This window comes from Callionymus lyra, chromosome 14 (genome assembly GCF_982586985.1).
Source record: "Callionymus lyra chromosome 14, fCalLyr1.hap1.1, whole genome shotgun sequence".
In the NCBI taxonomy this organism is placed as follows: Eukaryota; Metazoa; Chordata; class Actinopteri; order Syngnathiformes; family Callionymidae; genus Callionymus; species Callionymus lyra.
The window spans coordinates 10,656,187-10,673,936 of NC_141831.1; the positions used below are offsets into that span (position 1 = coordinate 10,656,187).

General features: G+C 37.2%; 1 protein-coding gene across 2 annotated transcripts in view; it reads right to left on the reverse strand.

The window, feature by feature from the left end:
• The window catches only part of LOC148066005 (homeobox protein PKNOX2-like), a 104,158-nt gene that overhangs the window by 12,229 nt on the left and 74,179 nt on the right, over positions 1-17,750 (reverse strand). For both annotated transcript variants that reach the window (XM_087807632.1, XM_087807634.1), the window contains exons 3-4: positions 14,812-14,918; positions 11,981-12,117 (exon numbers count right to left, since the gene is read on the reverse strand). In XM_087807632.1, the coding sequence (XP_087663758.1) occupies positions 11,981-12,117; positions 14,812-14,898 (224 nt within the window). In that variant the 5' untranslated portion in view covers positions 14,899-14,918. The remainder of the gene's footprint in view (positions 1-11,980; positions 12,118-14,811; positions 14,919-17,750) is intronic.

Sequence of the window (17,750 nt, forward strand, 5' to 3'; positions counted from 1 at the left end):
TATACCATTCCATCTATAGTTTTGTCCGTTCATTAGTCGATCCATCCATCCATCCATCCATCCATCCATCCATCCATCCATCCATCCATCCATCCATCCATCCATACATCCATCCATACATACATATACCATTCCATCTATCCATCTATAGTTTTGTCTGTTCATTAGTCGATCCATCCATCCATCCATCCATCCATCCATCCATCCATCCATCCATCCATCCATCCATCCATCCATACATATACCATTCCATCTATCCATCTATAGTTTTGTCTGTTCATTAGTCGATCCATGAATCCATCCATCCATCCATCCATCCATCCATCCATCATCCATCCATCCATCCATCCATCCATCCATCCATCCATCCATCCATCCATCCATCCATCCATCATTCAATCTTTCCACCATTTTTCTGTCTGTCCTACTGTTTTGTCCATCCAACCATCTTTCATTCCATTTGTCATCATCATTTCTATCCATCCATCAGTCCAGCCATCCATCCATCCATCCATCCATCCATCTAGCATTCCATCTATCAATCCATTCATCTATCTACCTGTCTGTCCATCAGTCGATCTGTCCATCTACCTATCATTCCATAAATCTTTCTGTCTGTGTCCTAATGTTTTGTCCATGCATCCATCTAAAATTACATCTATCCTTCAATATTTCTATCCTTCCATCAGTCCAGCCGTTTATCCATCCATCTAGCATTCCATCTATTCATTCCTCCATTTGGCATTCCATCCATCTACCTATCCATCCAACCATCTATGTCTATCAATCCTGCATCATCTATCATTCCATTTGTCATCAATATTTCTGTCTGTCCATTCGTCGATCTGTCCGTCTACCTATCATTCCATCAATCTTTCTGTATGTGTCCTAATGTTTTGTTCATCCATCCATCTAACATTCAAACTATCCATCAATATTTCTATTCGTCATGCCATCCATCCATCGATCTAGCATTCCATCTATCCATTAATCCATCTATCTACCTATCCATCCATCCATTTATGTCCATCAATACATCCATCCATCCAAAAAATACAATATCCATCAAACCATCTTTCTGTCTGTCCAGCGAGTCGATCTTTTCATCCATCTGTAGGTTTGTCATCTTTCAGTCATTCCATCTATCCATCTTTCTGTCTGTCCAACCATCGATTCGTCCACCTATCTATCCATATGTCCGTCGGTCCATCTATCTATTGATCTAACCATCTGTCTCTCCATCTTTCCAACCATATTTCTGTCTGCCATCTGTCGATTTATCCATCTGTCTGGTCGTCTGTCCATCCATCCATTTATAACCATCTGTCTGTCAATCCATCTATCTATCTATCTATCTATCTACAGTATCTATCTATCTATCTATCTATCTATCTATCTATCTATCTATCTATCTATCTATCTATCCCTGTCTCTTCATTTATCCATCTATCTTTCTGACTGACTACATATTCATCCATCTATCTATACCTTTGTCTCTTCAGGTATCCATTTATCTTTCTGTCTGTCCATCCAACCATCTGTAGCCAGAGGATCATTGCTTAACCAGTCCCTATGAAAGGAAACCCTCAGGTGGGAAAAAATGTCGCCACATATATTTTAAAAAGTAATATTTGTTATTATGTCGCCCAATTCTAATGTGCTTTTGTATTGAAATGAATCAATGTTTTATAGACTTCAAGAAAGAAAAGTAATCACACAGTTATTCTTGATCTCTGAAGTATTTACTAAATGTGTGAATACATTTCTCTTCCTTTACCTCCCGAGCATCCCCTCCCCCGTACATGTTGGCAAGTCAGAAGCGGCGGCGGCGGCTATCTGCAGTGAGACGATCCGTTGAAAGCAGACAGGGGTGGTGGGTTGTGTGGGGGGGGGGTTGGATCATTACAAGGGCCATAAAAGAACGATTTAGGGGACGACCTGTGAGAGGAGCGCCGTCCTCCAGCACTGCGTCGTGCTGTGTCACCAACAACAGAAGCTCCAAACTGAAAAAAGTCAGAGGCCAGCAGGACGCATGATGACTTGGAAATGATTTTTTTTTTTTTGTTGATGCGATTGATACACACAGGTCCGCTATGAATACATGACTTAAGTGGTTGAGGAGTCACTGGACCCTTTGAGTCTAACATGCCAACATTTAAAAAAAGATTTTCTATGGAAAGTGTGAAGGGAAACATCATTCATTTTCTGCAGCTTATTCCCTTTAGAGGGCTACGGGAGGGGCTGGAGTCTATCCCAGTTTCCTCTATGAGGCGGGGGACACCCTGGACAGGACGCCTTAAAAAAAAGACATACAACCATTCACACACTCATACCTAGGGCAGTTTCCCTGAAGAAAACCCACGCAATACAGTGATAACACACCAAACTCCAAGCAGAAAGGTCACAAGTTTCCAGGAAGCGAACCTGCAACCTTCTTGCTGTGAGGAGACGATCTCGCTAACCACTGAGCCACTGTGCGCCTTTTGAAGGTAAAAAATCAAAGGAAAAATATAAACACGTGTTTAGGTTGATCAAATTTTAAAATGTAGCAAGCTTCAAATTCCCCAGCGTCCTTTAGTCACACGACTGGTAAAACCCGAACCGTGGGATCTAAGGTTGGCAGTCTGTCTCCCCCCCCCCCCCCAAAAAAACCCGCCGCTTTTCCCTTCCGACAGCCACCGAAAATACATCCGGAAAAAAAAAAAAAAGGGAATCAAAGGACCGAACCATGTTTGTCTGCTCACATCATAATCCTGCAGGCCACCGGGGGTGTGCGGGCTTGTGGGGGTGGCATTAAAAGGTGTGTGTAAATGTCTGTGCGCCGAGCAAGGTACAAGCCTTGTTCTCGCGCTCAGCTCCCCACTGTTCAGCCGGCTAATCAGGACCGCTGTACCCCCATATATCTGAAGCCAGTTTTTTTTTTTTTGCAGAAGGCCTGCTGCGTCCGCTCCCGACACGCCGCCACCCCCTTCCCTTCAGGCTACATGTTTGAAGCTCGCCCGCGTGCACGGACGGGGGGGTTAGCTTATCCGGAAATACAGTACTTACAAATGCTCACGGACATCGGTCTTAAATTTTTTCCGGGGGGGTTTTAATAAGAAATTGGGAAGCGAGTGAGTCAGGAAAAGCTCGACTTAACAACTTGTTTAGTCAAGAAAGAAAAAATGCTTAAACTTTTCCCTCCAAAGTCAAGCAGTGAGGTAACTCGTAAAAAAACACAAGTATCTAAAAGAAACAGCCAATAAAAACCACTTGAGCTTTGACACACCTTCCTGCGTTCGGCTGCCATCGAAACAACCGCCGCACGCTGACCCAGCAAAGGACGGTGGGGAGGTTTTTTCGGTTCTGTTTCTAAAGCCCGTCAGGCGGGTGCGAAGCGCCTCCATGCCGGGCTGGCCAAGCACCGGAGCCGTCGACGCTGCATTTGTGTCGCAGCGAGAATAAACAGACTTTATGGTGCATCACAGACGCAGACAAACACACAGGAAACAATCCTCGGGTGTGTCAAATTAAAAGCGTTCGCCTCCCGATGCGGACACGGGAGGAGGTCCGGGAAACCTTCGCTTTCTCTTCCTCCATTACCAGCACACAGCCATGAAAAACACCCGAGGCTGTATAAATTCCTGTATTTCTTTATGTTTTCCGACACTCAGCATGGCCTGCGTTTTCCCCGCTAACACACACACCTTAAAAATCTAATCGTAATGCAAAACCAGTCGGACTGACCAGCATGGGAGACGCTTGCAGCACGGACCGACTACGGAGGCGAGGATGCGATAGTATGCAAAGTGAAATGTTGGTATGCTTAGGAAAAGGATACAAAAAAAACAAAACAGAAATACATTTAAATACTGTTTATTTGTTCTCAACAAAACATAAAAATGATCAACAAAACCTTGGCTGGTGTGAATCCAAAACAAAGCTATTTATATATGTTGTTATTCCTAGTACTTTTACTGCAATAAATATTCAAATCTAGGCATTTAAAAACCATCCATGTTCTTATCTAAAGTACGGGAAAATATCTTTTACACCAAAAAAAATAGTTTGTGTACGCAGTCGACCATCCAGCAGCCAGTATTAAGTACCGTTGTTACAGTCCGTGGTGTCAGATTATCACCATAATATTTCCATTCCTCTTCATGTCATGAATTTCCTGGAGATTTTTCTTTGTGTTATTGTCAATGTTTTTAAACATACACTCGCTTTAGGTTGACTCGCCTATTGCTACCCCATACAAGTTCTGATCGCTAGGTTACTTTTCATTAATCCTTTAATATATATGTATCTATTGGTGTTTTTATCCCACTTTGTTATGTTCTCTATTCTTCGGCGTTCTTTCTGATTTCTGGTAATTGTCTGTTACTGGTTTCACCCCTAGTTGAGTGAAGTCCTTGGTTCAGTTTATTATCCGTCGTTATCGTAAACATTACGAAATTTCACAAGGATATTTTTTCGCAATAAATTGAAACTCTGGCTATGTCGAATCTTCCTCTTTCCAGTCACTACACAATCTTAGATCCAGTCACTTGTGGTTAGCAGGAAAGTGAATCCCTGTGTTAGCTCTGGGTCAAGGTGACCCACAGGCCCGAAAAACAAAGTTGTTTGTGGTATCCCTTGTGTTGTCTCTGGGTCATAAGTGAACCACCTCCCTGGCTTCCATGAATACATATGCAGTGACGGAGACCATTCACCTCGACCCAGAGACAACGCAAGGGATACATCGAACACATTTGTCTTTGGGCCACCGGGTCACCTAGACCCAGATGGGTTAAGAACAGGAAATTATAGGTGTAATACAAAAATTACCTAAAAAGCTGAAATGGAGTTCAGAAATGTGGTTGTAGGAACCAAAAGAACGTCTATAAGTAGTTCAATATAAGATAAATCATATTGGTATAAATAAGGGAATTAAACTGAGATGTTAAATTTACAAAATTCAAATTGGTTCAAAATTTCTAGTTAACTAGAGACTTTAAAAGTGGATTTAACCAGGTGTATCAAGTCAGTGCCACTACAGCACATATCTAGCAAAACCTTTTCAACATCGTCAGCAGAGAATATTCCTCCAAAACCAAGAACCTTTTATCATCGAAAGAAAAAGACCTTTAACACAACAGTAGCATCAACACACCACATGTCATCTTCCCCGACAAGGACATTAGAGAAAGGAAATTAAAAGACAGGACAATTACGATGTCCCTTTCAATTAAGCCCGTGTCCCCGTCACCACTGCACTTCATCTGCAACCTGAAAACAAAAAGCTCACCAGCTTTTTAATAAGATGCGGCGAATCCAGACGGATCTTTATTGTAAATGCCACAACTCATTAGGCTAATTACCCTAGCAGGCATTTACGCCGCGGCTAATAAAAAAAAAAGAAAAAAAAAAGCCAGAGCCGAGAGAAGAGAGCGATGCTGAGATGGAAGTCTCCTCGTAAAAGTTCTGGCAATTAGCGAAAGGGATGCGCCAAAGAAATAATTAGAGGAAAATGGAGAACGAGCTCGATTGTGTTGCGTCGCGCTTTTGTAATTGCGTTAAACCTTTGTGGCTGTTTGCATGATTTGAGTCTTCATTTGTCAGGTAATGTTTGAAAGCAGTTCTAACAAGGTTTATTTACTCATTATCGCTTTCGACAGGTCAGAATCATTTGAATTCTTTTTTTTTAGGATGTTTTTGATCAAACAAAGCAAAAGAGGAAACAGATTTTACTTGATGAATAGGCATATTTGAGTGTGTAAACGTCTTGTTTCTTCGAAGATTTCTTCAAAGGTTTTCGTGACGAGCAGTGTTGAACCTGTGACATCTTTATCAAATTTCTTTCTTTAATGCAGCACTACGTAACATTCGAGAAGTTTTTTTGTTGTTGTTCTGTAATCATTGGTTTACTTTGAAACAATCATGACTCGTGTAGTAAAATATTTTTACTTTAATCATGCTTTTTAATGACATAACCTTGGCACCGCAGTTATGCTATTTCGACACTAGGGGGAGCAAGAAACACTTTTTCTATTAAAACTACAAATAGGCCCTTTAATGGCCCCACAGTATGCAAGCAGTGTCACCACTTCAAACCGCAAAATGTTCTAGTATCGTTCGTACAGAATGTGTACAGGCTGCCGCCTTATGATGACATAAAATTAAAGTAGTATTTGATTATATATATTTATTTATTTTTCGTTTCATCACCTATATTTAAATAATAGTGGTCACATGGAGTGAGTACTTACATTCAAAAATCATCAGACTAGAAAGTGAAATGCAAAAAGAAAAGCAACGTACGCATAGGCCACCACTTTAAATCCCATAATGCACTGCAAAACATTTGAAAACTGTTAGTGACAGTTATAAGAGGTTTACATCAAGGCCGTATCCCAGTATATGTTAAAATAGTGTCTGACGTACAGAAAGTGTCAGGGTCTAAAGATGACGTCACTTCCTTAAGTTATGATAGTATAAAAAACATTTTTTTTAAAGCGGTTATGTAACTGCAAATAAAGAATACATTTATTTGGAGTACATGCCAAAGAAGGTCAAATAAATGGCATTGATATAAAAACATGTTTTTCTGTCTTTCGCATTTAGACATATGTATCTATCCAGGATATTTAAATGATCATGGACTACAAACTAAATTTTAAGAAGCATTGTTATTCCAGGAAAAGACAGAATCAGATCCAAAATATGTTTGAAAAATTTGAAATACCACTATTATGACACCAGGGGGAGCCAGAAACACTATATTTCAAACTATGTATAGTACCTTTAATTTCCGCAGTAAACAAACAGTACCACCAGTTAAAAATCCCAGGATGTAGTGCAAAATTGAAAGCATGTTTAACAGTTATAAGAGGTTTACAACGAGAATGTATCCGTTGTACGATTCATGTCCGGTCTGTCGCCTAATGATGATGTCACATCCGCAGTAACAATACAACTAAAAAAATGGCAATTCTTTTTGGCGCATCCATCTATCCCGGATGAATGATCGTGGTCACCTGGACTACGAACTACCCTTCAAGAAGCATCATCAGACCAGAAAGTGACAAAACGAAAATTCTAAAAGTTAGTAACAACTTGCATTATCACTATTATGACACCAGGAGGAGCCAGAAACACTATTTCTACAAACTATGTAGTGTACCTTTAATTTCCACAGCAAACAAGCAGTACCACCATTTCAAAAATCCCATGATGCATTGCAACATTTGAAGCCTGTTTAGCATTTAAAAGAGGTATACATTGAGAATGTATCCATCGTACGCAACTTGTACGGGCTGACACTTAATGATGATGTCACATCCTGCAGTAACAATTGGATTAAAAAACAGCAATTCTTTTTTTCTATCTATCTATCCGCAATTTGAGTAATGGTGACATGTACTACCTTTCAAGAAGCCTCGTCAGACAAGGAAGTGACAAAACGGAAATTAATAAAAATGTTTTTTAAAAATTGGAATATCACTTTTATTCAGGACGTGTCTCCAAATCCTTTATATTAAGTTTTAGTAAGTAAGTAAGTAACAGTTATTTGTAAAGAGCCTTTTCTAGACCAGGGTCACAAAGCGCCTGAACAATCCAATTTAAAAACTCTAAAAGACCAAGACAACGTAGAGATAAACACAGCAGCCCCAGAAAATCAGGAAAAAGCCTACACAAATAAGAATGTCTTAAGATGCTTCTCGAAGGAGTCAGTAGATATCAAACACAGAAGGAGAGGAAGATCGTTCCAAAGCTTAGGAGCAACAGTCTGGAAATATTTCTCTCCTCTGGTTCTGAACCGTGTTCAGGAACCATCAGTAGATTCCAATCCACAGACCTCAGAGCCCGGGCTGGGGTGTAAGGCTGGATCAGATCAATTATGTAAGGAGGAGCCTGACCATGATCAGAGCTGAAAGTAAGAACCAGAATTTTAGAGTTGATCCTGAAAGAAACTGGCAGCCAGTGAAGAGTTTTAAGGATCGGGGAAATGTGAGTTCTTCTACTAGAGCAGCTCAGAATTCTCGCTGCAGAGTTTTGTATTAACTGCAGGCGAGACAGCTCCTTCTTGTTTAATTGCCCCAACAGAAAACTGCAAACCCGGACCCATTCTGTGCCTAGAATAAGGTAGACTAGATAATCCTTTATCTTCTCCAAGTGCCCCCCACTTGGGGTTGTCAAAGTAGCCAGAATCAAAAACAATAACATCGTAAACAGTTTGTTTTTTTTCTGCGGTTAAGCTCGACAGAATACTTTGGCTCGTCTCTGCAGCGCAGATCATAAAAATAGATGCTGGTGTGAAGCTCCCACTTTCTAACCAGATGAAAAAAAAAAACCAATGGGAGCAGCTGGAGTTCCTCCATCGTGAATGCTAAACAGCGACTTGCATTAATTAATAAATGACTGCACTCAGGAAAAGATGCTCTTATAGAAAGACTCCAATCAAGCAGCTAATGAAACACATTTGCCGTTATTACGTTAATGTATTCTCTATAGAAGACAACGGTGGGGGGGGGTCAGTCTTTTGAACGACGAAAATGTAAACCTCCCCAAAAAAAAAAGGAGGTTTACATTCCCCCGGAAGAGCCGCTGAGGATCTTCACAGCAGCTTGCCCGGGGGCCCCACGAGCGAGCTCACAGGATACTCGGCGCCGGATACCCGCCGGAGAAACCCCAAAGATCTGAGGCAGACGGTTCAACGCCGACCTGCCGCGTCATCGTCTCAGGGCGGAATATTTGGAGACGTTCAAGGGCTAATTCGTATTCAGAGCCACTTTTTTTTCTTTTTTTTTCTGGTTCCAGCACCCGGAGATCGCCTTGATTAAAAATGTTCAATAATTTAGGGCTTCATGAATAGATAATTGAATCTCGTTATGCTACAGTGTTTTAAAGATGGAGTGATAGTTTACCCCGACGCCACAGATCGAAAGCTAATGGTTTTTTAGCGCCACCTTTAATATGTGACATCAAAAGGGAGAAAACATTTGTTTCAATCTTGTCTTGCACTTTACGTCACTTTCGGTGGATTTTGTTTTTGATTTATAGACACTTCGAGTCGTGCGTGGTGGTAAAAATTCAGCGAATAAAGAAGGTTTTACGAAGATAAGGAATATTGTCTGTGATGTGACGATTAGTTTTGATCGTTTGCTTTTGTCTGATTCATTCATAGACAGACACGAGTAGTTTGTTGTCAAACTATTTTTATGCATTGATTTATTTAAGATAAACATTTTTGGTTTATAATTGAGAAGGGAATAAAAAAAATGGGTTCTGTCCAATTAAAGTGTGGCCCGAGGGCCAAAAGTGGCCTTTTGACCGCTTTCCTAGGGGCCTCGACGAATGGTCTTTTTAGTGTCTGATAGCTGACTCAGAATATTATTATATTTTTTTTGTAATTGTTTATTTTTATTATTTATTTCAAGATTATAACAACAACTTTACAGCAAGCTTTTTCAAGACTTTTTAGCTTTATATTCATTTGTCCTCCATAATTTTCAAGTATATATTTGAATGAAATAAAATAAAAAATAGTTATTATTTTTGTTAAAATAACTTTCAAGAATGAAATAAAAGAAAAAAAAGATAAAATTTTAATTTTTTCTTAAAATAATATAAAAGTAGATTTTTTTAATGAAATAAAAGAAAAAAAGATAACGTTTTTATTTTTCTTAAAATAATTTTAAATTATATTTTTGAATGAAATAAAAGAAAATAAGGTAACATTTTTATTTTTCTTAAAATAATTTTAAAGTATATTTTTGAATTAAATAAAATAAAAAAAGATAACATTTTTATTTTTCTTAAAATAAATTTGAAATATATTTTTTTAGGAAATAAAAGAAAACAAGCTAACATTGTCATTTTTCATTTAAATAAAAGAAAAAGATAGAATATTTATTAAGTATATTTTTGGAAGAAATAGGAAAGTATATTTTGAATGAAATAAAAGAAAAAAAAGGTAACATTTTTATTTTTCCTTAAAATAATTTTAAACTAAAGTTTTGAATGAAATAAAAGAAAAAGGATAAATATTTATTTTCCTCAAAACAATTTTGAATGAAATAAAATAATTAAAAGGGTAACGTTTTTTTCATTTAAATAAAATAAAAAGATAGAATATTTATTAAGTATATTTTTTGGAAGAAATAGGAAGAAAAAAAATAAAAATGTATTAATAAGAAAACCATGACTTTCATCATAACTTATTGTATAAAAATGTCATGACGTATTTTAATCTTTTGTGTATTATTATGTTTTTATTATGTAGGTTTTGTTTTGTCTTTCTATTGGTTTGACGGCCCCTGATGACAGTCACAGCATTTAATGTGGCCCCTGATGTAATTTCATTTGCCTGCCTTCGATCAAGGAGTATAAAAATGCAGTGTTAAAAAGTTGAATTGAAATTACAAAGGAAAAAACATCTCCATTCATTTCAAACTTCCTGCCACAAATACTGTTTTGTGCGACCTTTACCCGACTCTCATCAAACACTGCGATATCCTGAAGAAGAAGAAAAAAAGAATCAACCTATTCAAAAAGATTTCCAACAGCGCAGTGAGAAGCAAACGCAGACCGAGTACAAAAACCCTAGAGAGAAAAAAAACCCCAACAACTTGGGGTTGTCGAGGTTAATTCACTCATTGTCTCATTGTTCGAGTGAATGAAAAGTAGCTGGACCGTTTCCCAGAATACACTGCTCTGTCGGAGTTTTCTCATCCGTCCGCGGAGTTAATTTTAAGCCAATTTATTCAAGTCAAAGACAAGGAAATTGAGGGTGCTTGTGCCGCGCTTTGATGAGTGAACACATTTACTGGTGGCGCTCTTTGGTTCCACAACGATTTATTTTAAATTCAGAGAAGACGGGGTTTTTTTTAATTGCAATTTCGAAAAGGCTTTCAAGTCACATGTACTTTGAGAGATTTAATAAAGTGACTTTGTCGCAAATATCAGCAGCTAACAGTCATTTTGTCAGACAGCAGACGAGGAAATGAAATGAAAGAATTGAGAAGATGTTTTTTTTATAACAAATCCTACTGAATTAATAGTTTGTCTTTTTTATACTTACATTCAGACGTTCAAGTCAGTGGTTTTCGGTGTTGAATAAAACTAGTGTTTCCTCAGTAATACTTGCTGACCTTGAAGCTCTGGACCATGTTGATTATTACCGTATAACTATTACTGTCTGAAAGGTGTTTTTATATCGTTTATTAGAGATGAAAATGAGTCAAAAAGTTGAAATGATGGCAAAAAATAAAAAGATAGATAAGACAGAAAAAGTTTGAATTAACTGAAGTAGTAGAAGTAGAATTAAAAGTAGATGTAGTAGAATTATTAGTAGTGGAAGAAGTGAAGTAGAAGTAGTTGTAGACTTAAAAGTAGCAGTAGAAATAGCAGTAGTACTACTAGAATTAGTTAATAGATGTCATTAGAAGTAGTAGAAGGAGTAGTGGAAGTAGTAGTTGTAGAAGTAGTATTATTATTAGTAGTAGAAGTAGTAGTTGACGTTAATAGAGTAGCAGTAGTAGCAGAAGTAGTAATGGAAGAAGTAAAAGTAGAAGTAGTAGTGGTAAAAGTAGTAGTATTAAAAGTAGTAGAAGATGTAGAAGTAAAAATAGCAGTAGTACTAGTGGAAATTGAAGTAGTAGAAGTAGAACAAGTACTAGAAATAGTAGATGAAGTAGAAGCAGTAGCAGTAGTAGAAATAGTAGTAGAAGTAGAAGTAGTACAGGTAGAAGTAATAGTATTAGTAGTAGAAGTAGTAGTAGAAGTAGTAGTAGCAGTGTTAGTAATAGTAGTAGAAGTAGAAGTAGAAGTCAAGTTTACTCCCAAATAAAGTTCTTAACTATTAATAAAACCTAGTAAACTAGTCAACAAGAATCAGCCAAAGGCTGCTACTGACTCAGCGTTAAGTTGAGATATAATTTAAAGAATAAAACTTTTATTTTTGTCATTTTTATCTACTCAATCCTTTCTCAAAACTATTAAGAATTGAGCCACCAACCTGTAAACCGCCCTTTTGTCGGACTCTAGTTGTGCTTGTGGGTCGAGTGTCACACTGACGGAGGTATTTCCTGCCGGGGAGGCTGCTGGGATGTGGACCTGTGGGGTCTTAGTGTTTTGCTGAGTCGTGCCCGTCATCTGTGGACAAAAACAAGACACAAATAAATATAGTGTTATAGAAAAATAGAGTATATAGAATATATAGTATATAGAAATATATACTATATATAGTACATAGAACAAAATAGGACTTTGAGTCTATGGTGTAGGTCGTTGAAAATTAAGCTAACGGCATACTATGCTTATTGACTTAGTAGTAAAATATGTAGAAGAAGAAGATAGAAAAGTAGTAATAGAAGTATTAGTAGTAAAAAAAAATAGTAGTCTCTATAGCAGTAGTAGTAGTACAAATAGTAGTAATAGACCTATTAGTACTAAAAAACTTTTAGTAGTAGTAGTAACGGTTGCCAGTAGTAGTAAATGTTGCCAAGCAAAGAAATTTCGTTGCCAGTTTCACTGCTATGTTTTCTGTGCAATGACAATAAAAGAAAGTCTAATGTCTGAAGTTGTACTAGAAGTAGTAGTAGTAGTGGAAGTAGAAGTAGAAAAAGTGGTAATAGAAGCATTAGTGGTAAAACTATTAGTAGTAGAAGTAGTATTGATAGAATGAGAGTAGTAGTAGTAGTAGTAGTAGTAGTAGTAGTAGTATTAGTAGTAGTAGTAGAAGTAGAAGTAGTAGTAGTAGTAGTAGAAGTATTAATAGAAGTAGAAGTAGTATTGATATACTTAGTAGTGGTATAAATAGAAATAGTAGTAATGGAAGTATTAATAGTGAAAGTATTAGTAGTATAAGTAGTATTGGTAGACTTGGTAGTAATAGTAGTATACGTAGTATAAGTAGTAGTATTATTACCCCTCAGAAGTTTCTTGCTTATGGCTGTTAGTTAGCGACATAGCCGCCGTCTCCCTCCTGTTAATCACTCTTCAACCGTAATATGCTGAGACGTGTTGGTGACGCTGAGTGACTACAGATGAAGACGATGGTTTCTTGTTGTGAATCACTGTCGACTGACAGGTTGTCGCCCTTTAATCGAGCTGTTAAGTAGCAAAGCAATCCGATGGATTTTGTAATCGAACAAGGCACACTCTGGTCCGATGTGGTTCCTTTTTGTTTTTTAATTAGTGTTTTCAGCAAATATTTGTGGAACCACAAACTTGCTAAATAAACACTTTATTGAGTCTAAATATTAACTAGAATAATTGATTTTGAAGAAAATGCAATGTGTGAACGCTGAACCTGGACCTGTGAACTCAACTGATTCAAAGTTTTTCATTAGGATTGAAAGTCAAAAGAAGTAGAAGTAGAAGTAGCAATATAAGTAGTAGTAGTAGACATAGTAGTAGAAGTAGAAGTAATAGTAGCAGTAGCAGAAATAAAAGTAACAGAAGTAGCTCTAGTAGTAGATGTAGTAGTAATAGAAGCAGCACTAGTAGTAGTAGAAGTAGAAGTTATAGTAGTAGTAGTAGTAGTAGTAAGTAGTAGTGGTAGCAGAATTAAAAGTAATAGAAGTAGCTCTAGTAGTAGATGTAGTAGTAGAAGCAGCACTAGTAGTAGTAGAAGTAGAAGTTATAGTAGTAGTAGTAATATAAGTAAATCAGAAGTAGTAGTAATAAATGAAGTACTAATAGTAGTAGATGTATTATTAGTAGACGCAGTTGTAAAAGAAGTACAATTATAAGTATTAGTAATAGAAGTAAATTAGTAATAGTAGAAGAAGAAGTGGAAGAAGTAGAAATAGTAGTTGTAGACATAGTGTAATTAGAAGTAGTAGTAGCAGTAGTAGTAGACGTAGTAGAATTAGAAGTAGTAGAAGTACAAGCAGTAACAATAGAATTAAAAGTAGATGTAGAAGTAGTAGTAGTAGTAGAAGTAGAAGTAGAAGTAGAAGTAGAAATAATAGTAGTAGTAGTAGTATTAGTAGTAAAAAATATGAGTAGTAGAAGAAGTATTGATAGACCTAGTAGTAGTAGAAGTAGAAGTAGTAGTAATATAATTATAAGTAGTAGAAGAAGTATTGATAGACTTAGTAGCAGTAGAAATAGTATTAATAGAAGTATTAGTAGTAAAAGAGTGTTTGTCTGTAGAAGAAGCTAATAAGCTAACATGCTACACAGACAGCAAACACTCATCTTGATAGGACGAAGAAAAGTGGGCGGAGTTTGCGACCATCATATGGAACATGCATTTCTGCCGAAAACCCCAAAAAGACACGTTTCTGACTCACGGGCCGATGAACGACGGGTCCAGGTTCGGTCGCTAAAAACAGCGAGTACCTGTAGCTTATCCGCATTAGCATCAACGTCGCTATTTTCTCGTCTATATGGTGGAAGTATTTTCCTCACATGAAACAACTTCCCACTCTCGTCTGCGGTGGGTTCGACAGGAAGCTCCAAATCTTAATCCAGCAACCAAATGGGAAATAAATTAGCTTCTTCACACTTAACTAGCTCTCATTTGCATTTGCCAAACTGGAAGCTCCGGATTCCTCCCCTGGCACTAATCCTCTGGGCGAAGGCATGGAGGGTGGGGGGGTGGAGGGTGGGGGGGGGTTGTGATGGTGGAGGTACGGTTGAATGAACCCGCCTCGCCATGGGACGGTCGGCGGGGAAAAGACAAAGCTGGATGCGATTAGACCCGGTTCTGACCCGTGGCCCCGACAAACGCGTCTCGGCGGACATTTTGTCTCATCGATAAATACAACATGAACAATCGGATCACGAGTAAAATTTTAAAAGAAAAATCTGACTTTTATTTTGAAGGTTTGCTCTGACCTGTTGGCTCTCTTGGTACGATGGTGGAGGAACGCTCTGGGTGGCCATCATCGTCACTGCAGGCGCTGGGGACACATGTTGCATCATGGGATGGCTTCACATTGAGACTGTAACGGAAAGAAGAAACCGGTTAGCAAAAAATACATGTTTTGCTAACCACAGACTCAAAAATCGCATACTTGCGTACTTAAACTTAGTATTTTCGGTGCATAAGTGCGTCTCAATTCTTAGCACGCAAAAGGTAGTGCGCTGTGCACACTAAATTGGCGTACTTAAACGCCGACAAGTATTAATCAATGGACACTTTCTACCCTAAACGGCTGCCATCTTAGTGACGTTGCTACCACTCGAATCGAGTGCATTTTCATAACAGAGTAAATATTTCGCGAATATTTTGTTTCTCCTATTTCTTGATCCGAACTTGCAAAAAAAGGCTGCCAGCAGGTGTCGATAGTGTTCCTACAGCAACTATTGTTAAATAGTAGTAGAAGAAGAAGCTGTTGCGTCATTTCTGGTTTATATGTGGCCCGCCAACCTTATGTTTCCAATGGCTATCAAACCATTTTAATACTAGTACAGCTACACATGTAACTTGTGAAAAGGTCTTGGATGTTTTTTCTCTCTTTTCTTTTTCTTGGAAATGTTTCTAATTTTAGGAGTTTGTAAAATGGAATTTATATTAAATTAAATATTACAAAACTTATTTTAAAACTAAAAACCTATTGCATGTTATGGCATAATGTGTTTGATACAATTTATTTTTTTAATTTAGAAATGTATTTAATTTAATTCTCTTTTTTTTTTTTAAATCTTAAATAAAATACATATTTGTAAGTAAGTCAGTAAGTATCTTTATCTTTAGACTTAGATTGTATCATCTTGTTCTTTATCTTTATTTCTCTTGTTCTTATTTTATTTTTTATGAAAAATTGCTGTATTGCTGTGTCTAATTGGAATAAAAACAATTTAGTTCTACATAAAGTTCTAAGTTCTACCTATACAATCAGATTAACACCAAAGCTTATTTAAGAATTCCCTTTTATACATTTTTTGTTTGTTATTTATTTTGGCTTGACGGCCCCTTATAACAGTTACAGTATATAATGTGGCCCCTGAGGATTTTTTTTTGCCCACCCCTGGGTTAGTGCGTAGCAGCAGTGTTTGATTTGAGACATACTATCAGTCGAGAATTTGCGTACTAGTAAGTACATACGCACACTATCCTGATGCATACTAACCAACACAGCACGGGCGTCTACGCTAGTTAGCAAGCTAATCCAGGGGGCTAATTAGGGCTAACTGCTGTAGGCCTGACCCCCACAGGGTTGAGGTCTACACCCTGAGGAACACCATTGTAACCACTGCCTCTATCCACAGGCTAATTGGAGACGGACACACACATTTTCGACACACACACACTCCAGAGACCCCCCGTTGTGGCTTCAATACACCCGCAGACACAGCAGGGGCTTCAACCTGCAGCTACATCTAACCTATGTGTCTGAAAAAGACCTCTTTCTGAAGGTGTTTTGGTTTCTGTTTTTAACGTAACAGGAAACTAAAAAATCTCCACCTGAAGCTCACCTGGACAGAAGGACGGCGAGTTTCAAGACGAGACGCGAGTGTTCCTAGGAAATAGGAATGTGCAGTAAATCCACCTGACCACTGAAGCCCATGATTGGCATTATTTGGCGCCGAGTCGGGAGGAAATAGAAAAAAAAAAAAAAAAAAGCTCAATTTGTGTTGTGACGGAACACGAGGACTCGCTTATTGCAGGAGATAAAAACCAGGAAGGTTTAATAAAATCACAAATAATCGTTAGACCCTTATTCTTAGAGTGAACGTGAATTTAAAACTCTATTCATATTTGAAACAAGAGGAAAACTATCAAACTATTTCCTATAGTGCAACAAAAGACGCCTTTAAATAAAATGTATTATTATTATTACCTCTGCCAAGGAGGTTTTGTAATTGTCGGCATTTATACGAAAACATTGTTAACAGCTTGGAACATTTTTAGGCAACTTTCCAAATAGAACAGGAAACTACACTTTGCTCTTAAACTTTGAAGGGGAGCCGGGGCTCCATCTGGATATATTAGGACTATCGAGCAAAAATAAAGTAATACAATCAAGCTAAATATACTTAAAGTATTAAAATCTGTAGCAGTCAAGGATGGAGACACTTCGGTTTTCACGACAATGTGATTTTTATTGATTTATATGATTATATATATATATATATAATTATTTTATCCAATATACTTTTTTTTCATATATAAATATATATATATATAAACTGTATATAATTCTAATTTAATAAAAGATGTTTTTAAATAATCACTGAAATCTTTTTAAATGGTAACAAATACTCAGAGAAATTACAAATTTTGGGATCTTTTGGGGAATTAATTATTCCTCAGGGGACACATTTTACACAGATGCGAGGGGCCATTAAGTTAAAAAAAAAAAAATTAACAAGCCAAAGGCCTAAATAGAAAAAATGTAAATAGTTACCTAAAATAAAATAAAAAATCACATTGAATGATTTATCACCAACTTCTATCCTTGAAATCATTGAAAAACGTGACAAATCAAAAATCTTTTTTACTACTTTTAACACATTTTATTCTGGGTTTTTTTTACGATGCAGCCTACAAAGTCTATCAATACTACTTCTACTACTAATAGTTTTAACAACTAATACTTCTATTACCACTTTTTCTACTTCTTCTACTACTTCTACTACTACTACTACTAAATCTATCAATACTACTTCTACTAATACTCCTGTAAAAAATAAGAAAGAAATTTGAACTTTGTGTTCTTTGACCTGTGTGGCAATTACATTTTATATTTTTACAATATTTTAAATGTTGCTGGTTGAATAGTAGGGTTTGTTATGACCCTCTAGGGCCACAATCTGCTCAAAGGCCACAA